Source organism: Leptodactylus fuscus, chromosome 10 (assembly GCF_031893055.1).
Source record: "Leptodactylus fuscus isolate aLepFus1 chromosome 10, aLepFus1.hap2, whole genome shotgun sequence".
NCBI classification, from domain to species: domain Eukaryota; kingdom Metazoa; phylum Chordata; class Amphibia; order Anura; family Leptodactylidae; genus Leptodactylus; species Leptodactylus fuscus.
This window is the reverse complement of record NC_134274.1, coordinates 41,740,581-41,750,928: the sequence shown is the minus strand read 5'-3', so window position 1 is coordinate 41,750,928 and position 10,348 is coordinate 41,740,581. Positions and strand designations below refer to the sequence as shown.

The window sequence follows — 10,348 nt, the reverse complement described above, 5'->3', positions numbered from 1 at the left end:
GAGATGTGGGGACATGAATCTGGGGGCAGAGATGGGGGACATGACTCTGGGGGCAGAGATGGAGAGGACATGAATCTGGGGGCAGAGATGGGGGACATGAAACTGGGGACAGAGATGGGGGACATGAATCTGGGGGCAGAGATGGGGGACATGAATCTGGACGCAGATCTGAGTTGAAATCGGGACATACCTCCCTCTAACCGGGACCGCGGGACATGTCACCCAAATCGTGACTGTCCCGCGGAAATCGGGACGGTTGGGAGGTATGCACACACACTACACTCTGCACCCCAGATCCCCCCCCCCTACACTCTGCACCCCACATCTCTCCCCCCTACACCCTGCACCCCACATCTCTCCATGTTGGTCCACTACGCAGGACACAGTGGAAGGACCTTCTTACGCGTAAAGACACGCCTACCCGGTCATGTGACCTTGTGACGTCAGCAGGCCCTTACAGAGTAGAGGATTTTTCCTACCCTTCAGATGTGTAGCGTGGAACGCATGACCCGGAAGTGCAGTGGGTAGTAGTGACGTATAGCTGATGCGTAGTCTGTAATGGGAAATGTAGGTGAGTGTCCTGATGATGTCATTGCATCCCGTCATCATCATTATGTGCGGACTACAAGTCCCAGCTCCTGTCATAACTGCTCTCCTCCCCCCTGATATTATTGACTACACCTGCCCCTCCCCCCTAATGTGCCGAGGGTCTCCCGTACTACAAGCCCCATCATTCTGTATCTATAACCTCAATCGTATCCTGTAGTTCCCGGACCTCTCCTATCATGGTGTGTGGTGCTACAGACACTGGTGATAGTGATGCCCGGCTGTAGTCTGTGTATTGCTGACGGGCCACTGTCCTGCCCCTGTGCAGCCCTTGTACTTGCCCTGTGCTGCCCTTGTACTCTCCCCTGTACTGCCCCTGTACTTGCCCTGTATTGGCCTTGTACTCTCCCTTTACTGCCCCAGTACTTCCCTTGTACTTGCCCTGTATTGCCCTTGTACTCTCCCTGTACTGCCCCTGTGCTGCCCTTGTACTTGCCCTGTATTGCCCTTGTGCTTGCCCTGTGCTGCCCCTGTACGGCCCTTGTACTCTCCCTGTGCTTCCCTTGTACTTGCCCTGTATTGCCCTTGTACTCTCCCTGTACTGCCCCTGTGCTTGCCCTGTATTGCCCTTGTGCTTGCCCTGTGCTGCCCCTGTACGGCCCTTGTACTCTCCCTGTGCTGCCCTTGTGCTTGCCCTGTGTTGCCCCTGTACTCTTCCTGTACTGCCCTTGTGCTTGCCCTTTGCTGCCGCTGTCACCTCCCCGTGTCATAAGGGTCCCCTGAGTTTATATTAAAAGTTTAAATATTTGCAGGGTCTTCCTGGGCCAAGAACCTTTAAGATTAGAGGCAAGGGGACTGGTCAAGTCAGTGCAGGTGCAAAGCCTAAAACCAAATCCCTCTGTAGCCCCTCCTGGCATTGGATCAAGAAACAACGCAGCAAAATCTGGAACAAAACAAGCTGCAATGTGGGGCCTAAGACTAACGCTTAACAGGTCGGAGCTAAAAATGCTGCAGAAAAAAACAATTGAAAATGAATCGAGTTTTATTTCCGCAGTGTTATACATTGAGTTTTGCAGATTTTCGTCCCTTTTTTTATCTATAGGGTGACGCTCGCGTTTCGGTGGGTATAGGTGACGTTCTGCGTTTTTTCCCACAATGTGTGTTTAGGTTTAACCAGAATCTCTCACTTTGCTGGTGCTGTAAAGTACAGCGTTTTTTTTTTCCTGCTGCGCTCCACTTCTGTCCTGCTACCACTGGATATGACTGTGAAAGGCCACTCAGTCTGCCACTAGCCCAGGCCGCCCCTTTAATGATGACTATAACCACCTAACGCTCTGTCTTGTTTTTAGTCTTCCTATAAACCAGTAAAACATGGAGGAGAGGCAAAGAACTGACAAGATTCTGACCCTGACCCTGGAGATCATCTACCTGCTGACCGGAGAGGTGAGGGATTGTGGGAAATATGTCACATGACCTGACTCTTATCTCTAGTAATAACAGGACCGGAGAGGTGAGGGATTGTGGGAATGTCTGTAGTGATATTTATCAGGGTCTCTCTATATTCAGGACTACACAGTAGTGAAGAAGACATCTGATAAGTATGTGACCCCCAGCAACCTTCCCCATGTGTCAGGAGGATGGAGCAGGAGCCGGAGCCCCATCATGGAGCCTTCACCTCACTCACTGATACCTGAGAGCAACAACGAGCAGAAGATCCTGGAACTGACCAAAAAGATGATATGTCTGCTGACCGGAGAGGTGGGAATGCTGGGACATTAGACAGTAACATGAGGGATGATGTGTCTGGATGATGATGAGGACGGTATCATTGTGTTGTCAGGTTCCTGTAAGGTGTCAGGATGTCACCGTCTATTTCTCCATGGAGGAGTGGGAGTATTTAGAAGGACACAAGGATCTGTACAAAGAGGTGATGATGGACGACCACCAGACCCTCACATCACCAGGTAAGAGGAGTGATGGTAGATAGCAGTATGGAGGGGCCCCTAGATTCCCCCCCTCATCATCTGACCCTCACATCACCAGGTAATAGGAATGATGGTAGAGAGCAGTATGGAGGGGCCACTAGATCCCCCCCCCCCCCATCATCTGACCCTCACATCACCAGGTAATAGGAGTGATGGTAGAGAGCAGTATGGAGGGGCCACTAGATTCCCCCCATCGCCAGACCCTGACATCATGGGGTAAGAGATGTATTAGTGCAGTGTAGTAGACAACTTGGGGTCTTAAATATTTCACTGCCTGCTGTCTGTTCTTCCAGGTGTATCCAAAGTTAGTACAACTAAACATCCACCAGTGCAGATTAAGGAGGAACTCGCCTCGTGTGACAGAGGAAACCTTGAAGACACTGAAGTTTATACCTTGACTGATCATACACAAGATCTGACTCCTCATATTAAGCCGGAAATGGCCTCATGTGGTGAAGGAAATATAGAAGATCTCTTCAATTATTCACCCACAGATCATATCCAACTACATTCACCTAGTCATGTGAAGGAGGAACCAGACCCCATCGTCTGTACACAATATCCATCTGCTCATACTATAGACCAAGTCGCCTCACAAGATGGAGGACCCTTCACCATCACCAATACATATACATCACCAGACCATACACAACTATATACTAAGGAGGACCCAGACTCCGACATTTACACACAAAATCCCCCTCATCGTATGGAGGAATCTGTCTCCTGTGCTGGAGGAAACTCTGCAGTCACCAACCTTGGCCCGAGCTCAGATTGTACACATCGATATCCATCTCCCCATCGTATGGAGGAACCAGTCACAGGAAACCTCTCTGACTCCATCATTGATACACCACAATATCCATCTACCCATATTACAGGGGAACCGGTGTCATATAGTGGCACAGACCCTTCAGGTACCAACACGTATTCATCCATGGACCAACGAGTCCCATTTGTTGGTGATGACGTATATAAGAATTCTGGCTATATCTTCACAGAACACACATATACACATCATACTAAAAATACATTTAATCTAGGGACTGAACGTTTGGTAGAAGAGTTTATGAATGCCTTGCCCCATGTGGTGGGGGCTTCAACCTCCATGGAGGGATTTTCTACGGAAGCGGGACTTGCCGAAATCCAGTATGTTTCTAATCATGTTAGATCTCCCGACTGGTGCCCAACTAAGGCAAAGAGGCACGACGTATTCCTGTCGAAATGTATAGAGTATGAAAACCACTTGTGCCAGGTATCCCGTGCCAGGATTTGTGGCACCCACCTTACCGAATGGTCAGTGAACTGCTCTGAGTGTCAGAATTGTCTCAACGCTACCCTTAAGCTCATAAGGCAAAATCTTAAACCTGGAGAAGTAAAGGAGAAGTCTGGTAAGAAAGTTCCATCTACTGGACGAAGGATGGAGAAAAAGGAATTTGCGTGCCTCGACTGCGGCAAACACTTTCCCAATAAACGTTCCCTTCTCACGCACAGTAGGGTCCACTCCGAAGAGAACCCTTTTCATTGCCCGGCTTGTGGTCAAAATTTTGAGAACCATGAAGGCTTTGTGGCTCATCAGAAGAACCCGGCTTGCGAGAGACCGTTTTCGTGTTCTGAATGCGGGAAGCGATTTAAGAGTAGATATAATTCAGAAGATCACCAAAAAATTCACACAGAAAACAAAAAATATCTCTGTCCGGTGTGTGGCAAAAGTTTTCGGAAGCACTCTTGTTTCATCGTCCACGAGAGGACTCACACGGGGGAGAAACCATATGCGTGTCCTGAATGTGGACGGTGCTTCAGCCAGAACGCGTCGCTGATCTCCCACCAGAGACTCCATACTGGGGAGAAGCCTTTCACCTGTCGGGAGTGTGGACGTAACTTCACACAACGCATCAGCCTGGTGGTCCATCAAAGGGTTCACTCCGGAGACAGACCTTATCAATGTCAGGAGTGCGGGAAAGGATTCACCCAACGTATTGGTCTGGTCCAGCATCAGAGGAGACACACAGGGGAGAAGCCCTTTACATGTTCAGAGTGTGGGAAGTCCTTCACGCTCCATGATAGTCTGGTGAAGCACCTGAGGACCCACACCGGCGAGAAACCATACATCTGTTTAGAGTGCGGCAAACGCTTCTGCCAGAGCTCCCAGCTCACAGCCCATAAACGGTTTCACCATGCCACAACACCGGAGAGAGCGCGTAGTGTTCTTGTCACACCAGAGGTCCAATTCTCCTAGTCATTAGTATGTATTGTTGTCTTTGCCCAGTATTACGTCTTATTCCACTGACAATGGTGTTAGTTTTGACGGACATATAGTGGGAATCTTGGGTCAGTTTCGCTATAGAGTTCTCTGCTGCCTAATTTTTTTTGTTTTGTTCTCCTTAAAAGTAACATTTCCACCAATTTGTAATCGTTCTGTTGACCGTCATTTGTCTCCTTCTGGTCCTCAGCCGTGGCCAGGACTGTGGCTCTCCAACTAACACAGCGGGGCATAGCTATCAATAGAAGACACTTTTCTGTCTACTTTAGCGCCAAAAATTTACGGTACACGAGAATTCTGACATATTTATGAACAGTGTTCGCCAGAAAGATACAAAAAGCTCAACACCCTTACAAACTGCGCCCCGTAGTGGGCGAGGTCTCACTTTACAACACATTTATGGAACAAATATGGCGCAGACTTCCTGAGCGAAGTTTAAAATGTCATGAATTTCCAACAATTTACTTTATGCGCCATAAATTCCCGTCGTGCGACACACATTTCTCTCCTCCATCAGAGAAATGATTTATATCTGCTTATATATCGGAAGGTCTTTGATGCCTGCGCCAAATATTTGTTCCTTACAGCCTGCCAGGTAATTTCTTGTCTCCAAATTTTTGTCTCCTGGTCAGTCACAATTTTGGAGCTTCCCTCCATGTTTAGGAATGTCGGTAGGACAGATTAGTTAATATGTCTGAATTTACGAACAGGGTGTAAAGCTTGACAGTGTTGATAGATGTGCCCCGTGGGGGGAGGGGGGGGAGATCTGCACCAGCGCAGGGATACAGATAGATCATCATTTACACCAGAAAACCAGCCCGAAGGTGAGGTCAAGAAAGCCTGTGAGAGCAAGCCACTGTCTGCTTTCACTTCTTTACGAGCTTCATCCTAAAGGTTGGACAGTTCCAAGTTACACGAGGTTCACACCAGTGTTCGGAGATTTCGTCCCCCATTCCACTTTAAACACATGGTAAGTATAGTCCTGCAAGCGGCGCTGTTCATCTCTGACGGAATAGTCTATGGGGTCCGCGGGTAACTGCTTTTTAAGTGGATAGTGTTTCCGTTTTCCAGGTCCGCATGGGGAACCTAGCGTTAGACTAGCTTAGTCTTAATGGGTTCTCCAGGGACTTATTTTCCTGATTTCGTCTGGTATGGAGATTCTGGGCTGGCTGACATGATCAGAACCAGCCCCAAGCTCACTCCGCCTTCTTCCTCTTCTCCTGTTATCTGCAATAGAAGTCTATGGACATCACCTTTAAGATATGCCAGAATAAACATGGTGGCCAATGATCAATGTGTCGCCTTATTTACCCCTTCCTGCTGGTAACATTTTTCAATTTTCATTGGTGTCTCCTCCTTCCGTGCACCCCATAACTTTATTTTTGCGCTCACAGAGCCACACAAGGTGTTACTGTTTGCAGGGGAAACTGTTCTCTATAATGGCGCCATTTATTATTCTGTACAATGTCCTGGGAAGCCAGAAAATAATCCAGAATGGGGAGAAAAACTGTTTTGCTTTGTTTTTCTGTGTTCAGCTCCTCGTCACAGATCAGAGGGGGGGAGGTCTTGGCCTGTAATACCCCTGGAGACCAGAGAGCTATGGTGGCCTTTCTGCAGTAGAACGGCCACCATCTTTAAAGACCCACCATTCAAAGGGAAGAGAGCCGAGGGCTCTGTCTTCCAGGGCGAGTTCTCCCTCCGGGGAGCAGCAGGCCAGCGGGGGGCGCGCCTTGGGTCGGCCTGGGGGTCTCCCGATGCACCGCTGCCTCCTCCTCCTTAATTACTCCATTTCCCATAGTATCGAGGATTGCTCATCTCCGACACCTGGACTTCCATCATTGACCTTTCTCTCCAGCTTACCTCCCTCAGTATGGTGACGTTATTATATGCAGAATCAGACACGACTTTCCTATGTTGGCAGCAGCCCCTCAGTAATGGGGGGGGGTCGCTCTGTAAAGGACACTTTATCTCCCAGGTTATTTCCGATGCCATCACCCTGGTTGCCACTTCTTAAGTGCCGTCTCAATAGATGCTCAGTTTGTAAATTTGACGCTAACCCCTCTGTTGTCTTAGTTGTCACGTCGCCTACATAGATGCGCCAGCCACACAATCTACTTTATGTTGGACTTATTATTCCACTAGTGACAACAAGAATTTCAGAGCTCCGGGCAGATTGTGACAAAACCACGTCCGACAATATGGCCGACACCTCCAAACACTGGATCGGGTCTCATAAGGATGATACAACTTCATGTCCATACTTTGTGATTGAATATGTACCAAGAACTCTCAGAAGAGGTGACGGGCACGAGATACTGCCTCCCCCTGGGGTATAAGTGTGATGCAGACTGGGTGGAGGTCTCGCTACGCTCCTGTGCAGCGGATAAGACTCACAAACAAATGAGGAGGAGCTATACCTGACAGGTAACACCCCACTTACCTTTTATTGCCCCACAACCCCCCACTTACCGTTTATTGACCCACTTACCATTTATTGCTCCACAACCCCCATTTACCATTTATTGCCCCACAACCCCCCACTTACCTTTTATTGCCCCACAACCCCCACTTACCGTTTATTGCCCCACAACCCCCACTTACCTTTTATTGCCCCACAACCCCCCACTTACCTTTATTACCCCACAACCCCCCACTTACCCTTTATTGCCCCACAACCCCCCACTTACCTTTTATTGCCCCACAACCCCCCACTTACCTTTTATTGCCCCACAACTCCCACTTACCTTTTATAGCCCCACAACCCCCCACTTACCCTTTATTGCCCCACAACCCCCCACTTACCTTTTATTGCCCCACAACCCCCACTTACCTTTTATTGCCCCACAAATTCTTTTCCAAATAAGTGATAAAAGTTTAAATTAAATTAAAAAGAAGAAAAGCTAATTCTGCAGGAGAAGACTGTAATGGCATCTCTTATGCCTGCGGAAAGTTTGTGCTTCATTCCAGATATCCAGAATATACGAGGAGTGATATCATCATCATATATTACTGGTCAGTCCCATAAGGAGAACAATGTGAAATCTAAGGGCTAGTTCACACGGGGGCAAAGAGGCGGATTTTGACAGTGGATTTCGCCTCAAAGTCTGCCTCATTACAATAGTGGTCTATGTAGACTGCTAGCTTTTTTTTTTCTGCTAGCAGTTTTACGCCTGAAGAAAGCAATAAAAGTGAATGGGAGGCGAAAAACGTGCGTTTTTTCCACGTGGTTTTTTTTTTACAAAAAAAAGCGTGGAAAAAAATGGGACTCGTTTTTTGCGGCCCATTCACTTTATAGGACGCGAAAACTGCCTGTCGTTTTTTGAAGCGCTTTTTACAAAAAAAACGCTCCAAAAAGCACGGCAAGGTCCAAAAAATGCTTCCTAACTAGGAAGCGTTTTTTTCAGGACCAAAATAAGCCACACGTAATTTACGTGTGAACTAGCTCTAACAGGTGTCATGTGTGGACGTTTCTGATGAAGATGGAGGCGGCACTGGAAAGAGTTCTTGCAGCATTGGGGACACCCCAGTGCTGCGAGAGAGCTAATTTGCATACCGTCAAGAATCGGGGATTTAGGCGAATGGCGGCGCGGAGAAGACGACGAAAGGTAGGAGATAAATAGTCTTTCTTAAGGCTATTCCGACATGGTACCTACAAAATAATGTGTCTGAGTAACAGGATCCCTTTAAACATCCGCTGGACTCTGTGACACATGGCTTCCACCTGGGCCTGCACCAGCAGCTCTACATCATGGAGAATGACCCGCACATTGGCCGGCAGAATCGGCACATTCATCTTCTAGGGATTCACTCGGACCGTCATTGCGGCGCCCTGCAAGATATCACATATCATCTAATCCGGGCGGAGACTTATCATCATGTAATATCACTGGACAGTATACATCCTATAGGGACCTGCAGATACAGTGTTGGCCAAAAGTATTGGCATCCCTACAATTCTGTCAAATTCTTTTCTTCCAGAAAATGATTGCAATCACAAATTCTTTGGTATTATTATCTTCATTTAATTTGTCTTCAATGGAAAAACCACAAAAAGAATTGTCAAAAAGCCAAATTGGATATAATTCTACACCAAACATAAAAAAGGGGGTGGACAAAAGTATTGGTACTGTTTGAAAAATCATGTGATGCTTCTCTAATTTGTGTAATTAACAGCACCTGTTACCTGAGGCACCTAACAGGTGGTGGCAATAACTTAATCACACTTGTAGCCAGTTGAAATGGATTAAAGTTGACTCAACCTCTGTCCTGTGTCCTTGTGTGTACCACATTAAGCATGGAGAAAAGAAAGAAGACCAAAGAACTGTCTGAGGACTTGAGAAGCAAAATTGTGAGGAAGCATGAGCATTCACAAGGCTACAAGTCCATCTCCAAAGACCTGAATGTTCCTGTGTCTACCGTGTGCAGTGTCAGCAAGAAGTTTAAAGCCCATGGCACTGTGGCTAACCTCCCTAGATGTGGACGGAAAAGAAAAATTGACAAGAGATTTCAACGCAAGATTGTGCGGATGGCATTAGGCCAGTAACCTCACAGGATGCCTATGTCCAGTTACCAATGTGTATTTTAGGAGACAACTTGTGTCTGTATTATTTGGCGTGAGAGCATGTGTTTGTAGTCTCTTATTTGATTTGTAGGGAGATAGGGGTAGTTGTATAAGAGTTCATCTCCTCCCCTGCTCCCTATACTAGGGGTCTGACCTTTACACACTGATAGGGTATATTTGACACTTTTTTATGGTCCATTGGGACTGGTTTTAATAGTATCAATAAAAGTCAAAGTTTAGAAAAAAAAAATATGATAAGCCTATGAGGACTGTATGTTTCTCTTCTGTGAACTGACTATTACTGTGTAGGGGTAATAAGAGGGGACTATTACTGCGTAGGGGCAATAAGAGGGGACTATTACTGCGTAGGGGCAATAAGAGGGGACTATTACTGCATAGGAGCAATAAGAGGGGACTATTACTGCGTAAGGGCAATAAGAGGGTAATAATACTGTGTAGGGGCAATAATGGGACTATTACTGCGTAACGGCAATAAGAGGGTAATAATACTGTGTAGGGGCAATAAGAGAAGTCTATTTCTGCGTAGGGACAATAGGAGGGGACTATTACTATGTAGGGGCAATGAGAAAAAACTACTGCATAGGGGCAATAAGAGAGGAGTATAACTACGTAGGGGCAATAAGGGGGGATTATTACTGTGTAGGAAAAATAAGGGGACTATTACAGTGTAGGGGCAATAAGAGAGGACTATTACTGCGTAGGGACAATAAGATGGGACTATTACTGCGTAGGGGCAATAAGAGGGGACTAATACTGTGTAGGGGCAATAAGAGGAGACTATTACTGAATAGGGGCAATAAAAGGGGACTATTACTGCATAGAGGCAATAAGAGGAGTATTAATACATAGGGGCAATAAGAGGGGACTATTACTACGTAGGGGCAATAAGAGGGGACTATAACTGTAGGGGTAATAAGAGGGAACTATTACTGCAAAGAGGCAATAAGAGGGGACTATTAATGTGTAGGAAAT

The 10,348-nt window shown here is 47.0% G+C and overlaps 1 protein-coding gene across 2 annotated transcripts; it reads left to right on the top strand.

The window, feature by feature from the left end:
- Positions 1-490: 490 nt before the first annotated feature.
- LOC142182754 (uncharacterized) lies at positions 491-4,907 on the top strand. Of its 2 annotated transcripts, none has more exons than XM_075257433.1 (5): positions 491-571; positions 1,896-1,989; positions 2,113-2,304; positions 2,387-2,510; positions 2,825-4,907. In XM_075257433.1, exons 2-5 carry the CDS (start codon positions 1,918-1,920, stop codon positions 4,768-4,770), a joined length of 2,334 nt encoding a protein of 777 aa, XP_075113534.1. In that variant the 5' UTR covers positions 491-571; positions 1,896-1,917; the 3' UTR covers positions 4,771-4,907. The 2 variants fall into 2 exon arrangements, with proteins under 2 accessions (XP_075113534.1, XP_075113535.1); XM_075257434.1 differs by lacking the exon at positions 491-571 and adding an exon at positions 1,496-1,538.
- The last annotated feature ends 5,441 nt before the right edge of the window (positions 4,908-10,348 follow it).

What these genes read in the sequence shown, in the direction of transcription:
- LOC142182754 (XM_075257433.1), top strand. Translation starts at nt 1,918, where the DNA reads ATGGAGGAGAGGCAAAGAACTGACAAGATTCTGACCCTGACCCTGGAG. An exon ending in TCTACCTGCTGACCGGAGAG is followed by an intron (nt 1,990 to 2,112) that starts GTGAGGGATTGT and finishes CTCTATATTCAG; the next exon opens with GACTACACAGTAGTGAAGAA. An exon ending in CCAGACCCTCACATCACCAG is followed by an intron (nt 2,511 to 2,824) that starts GTAAGAGGAGTG and finishes CTGTTCTTCCAG; the next exon opens with GTGTATCCAAAGTTAGTACA.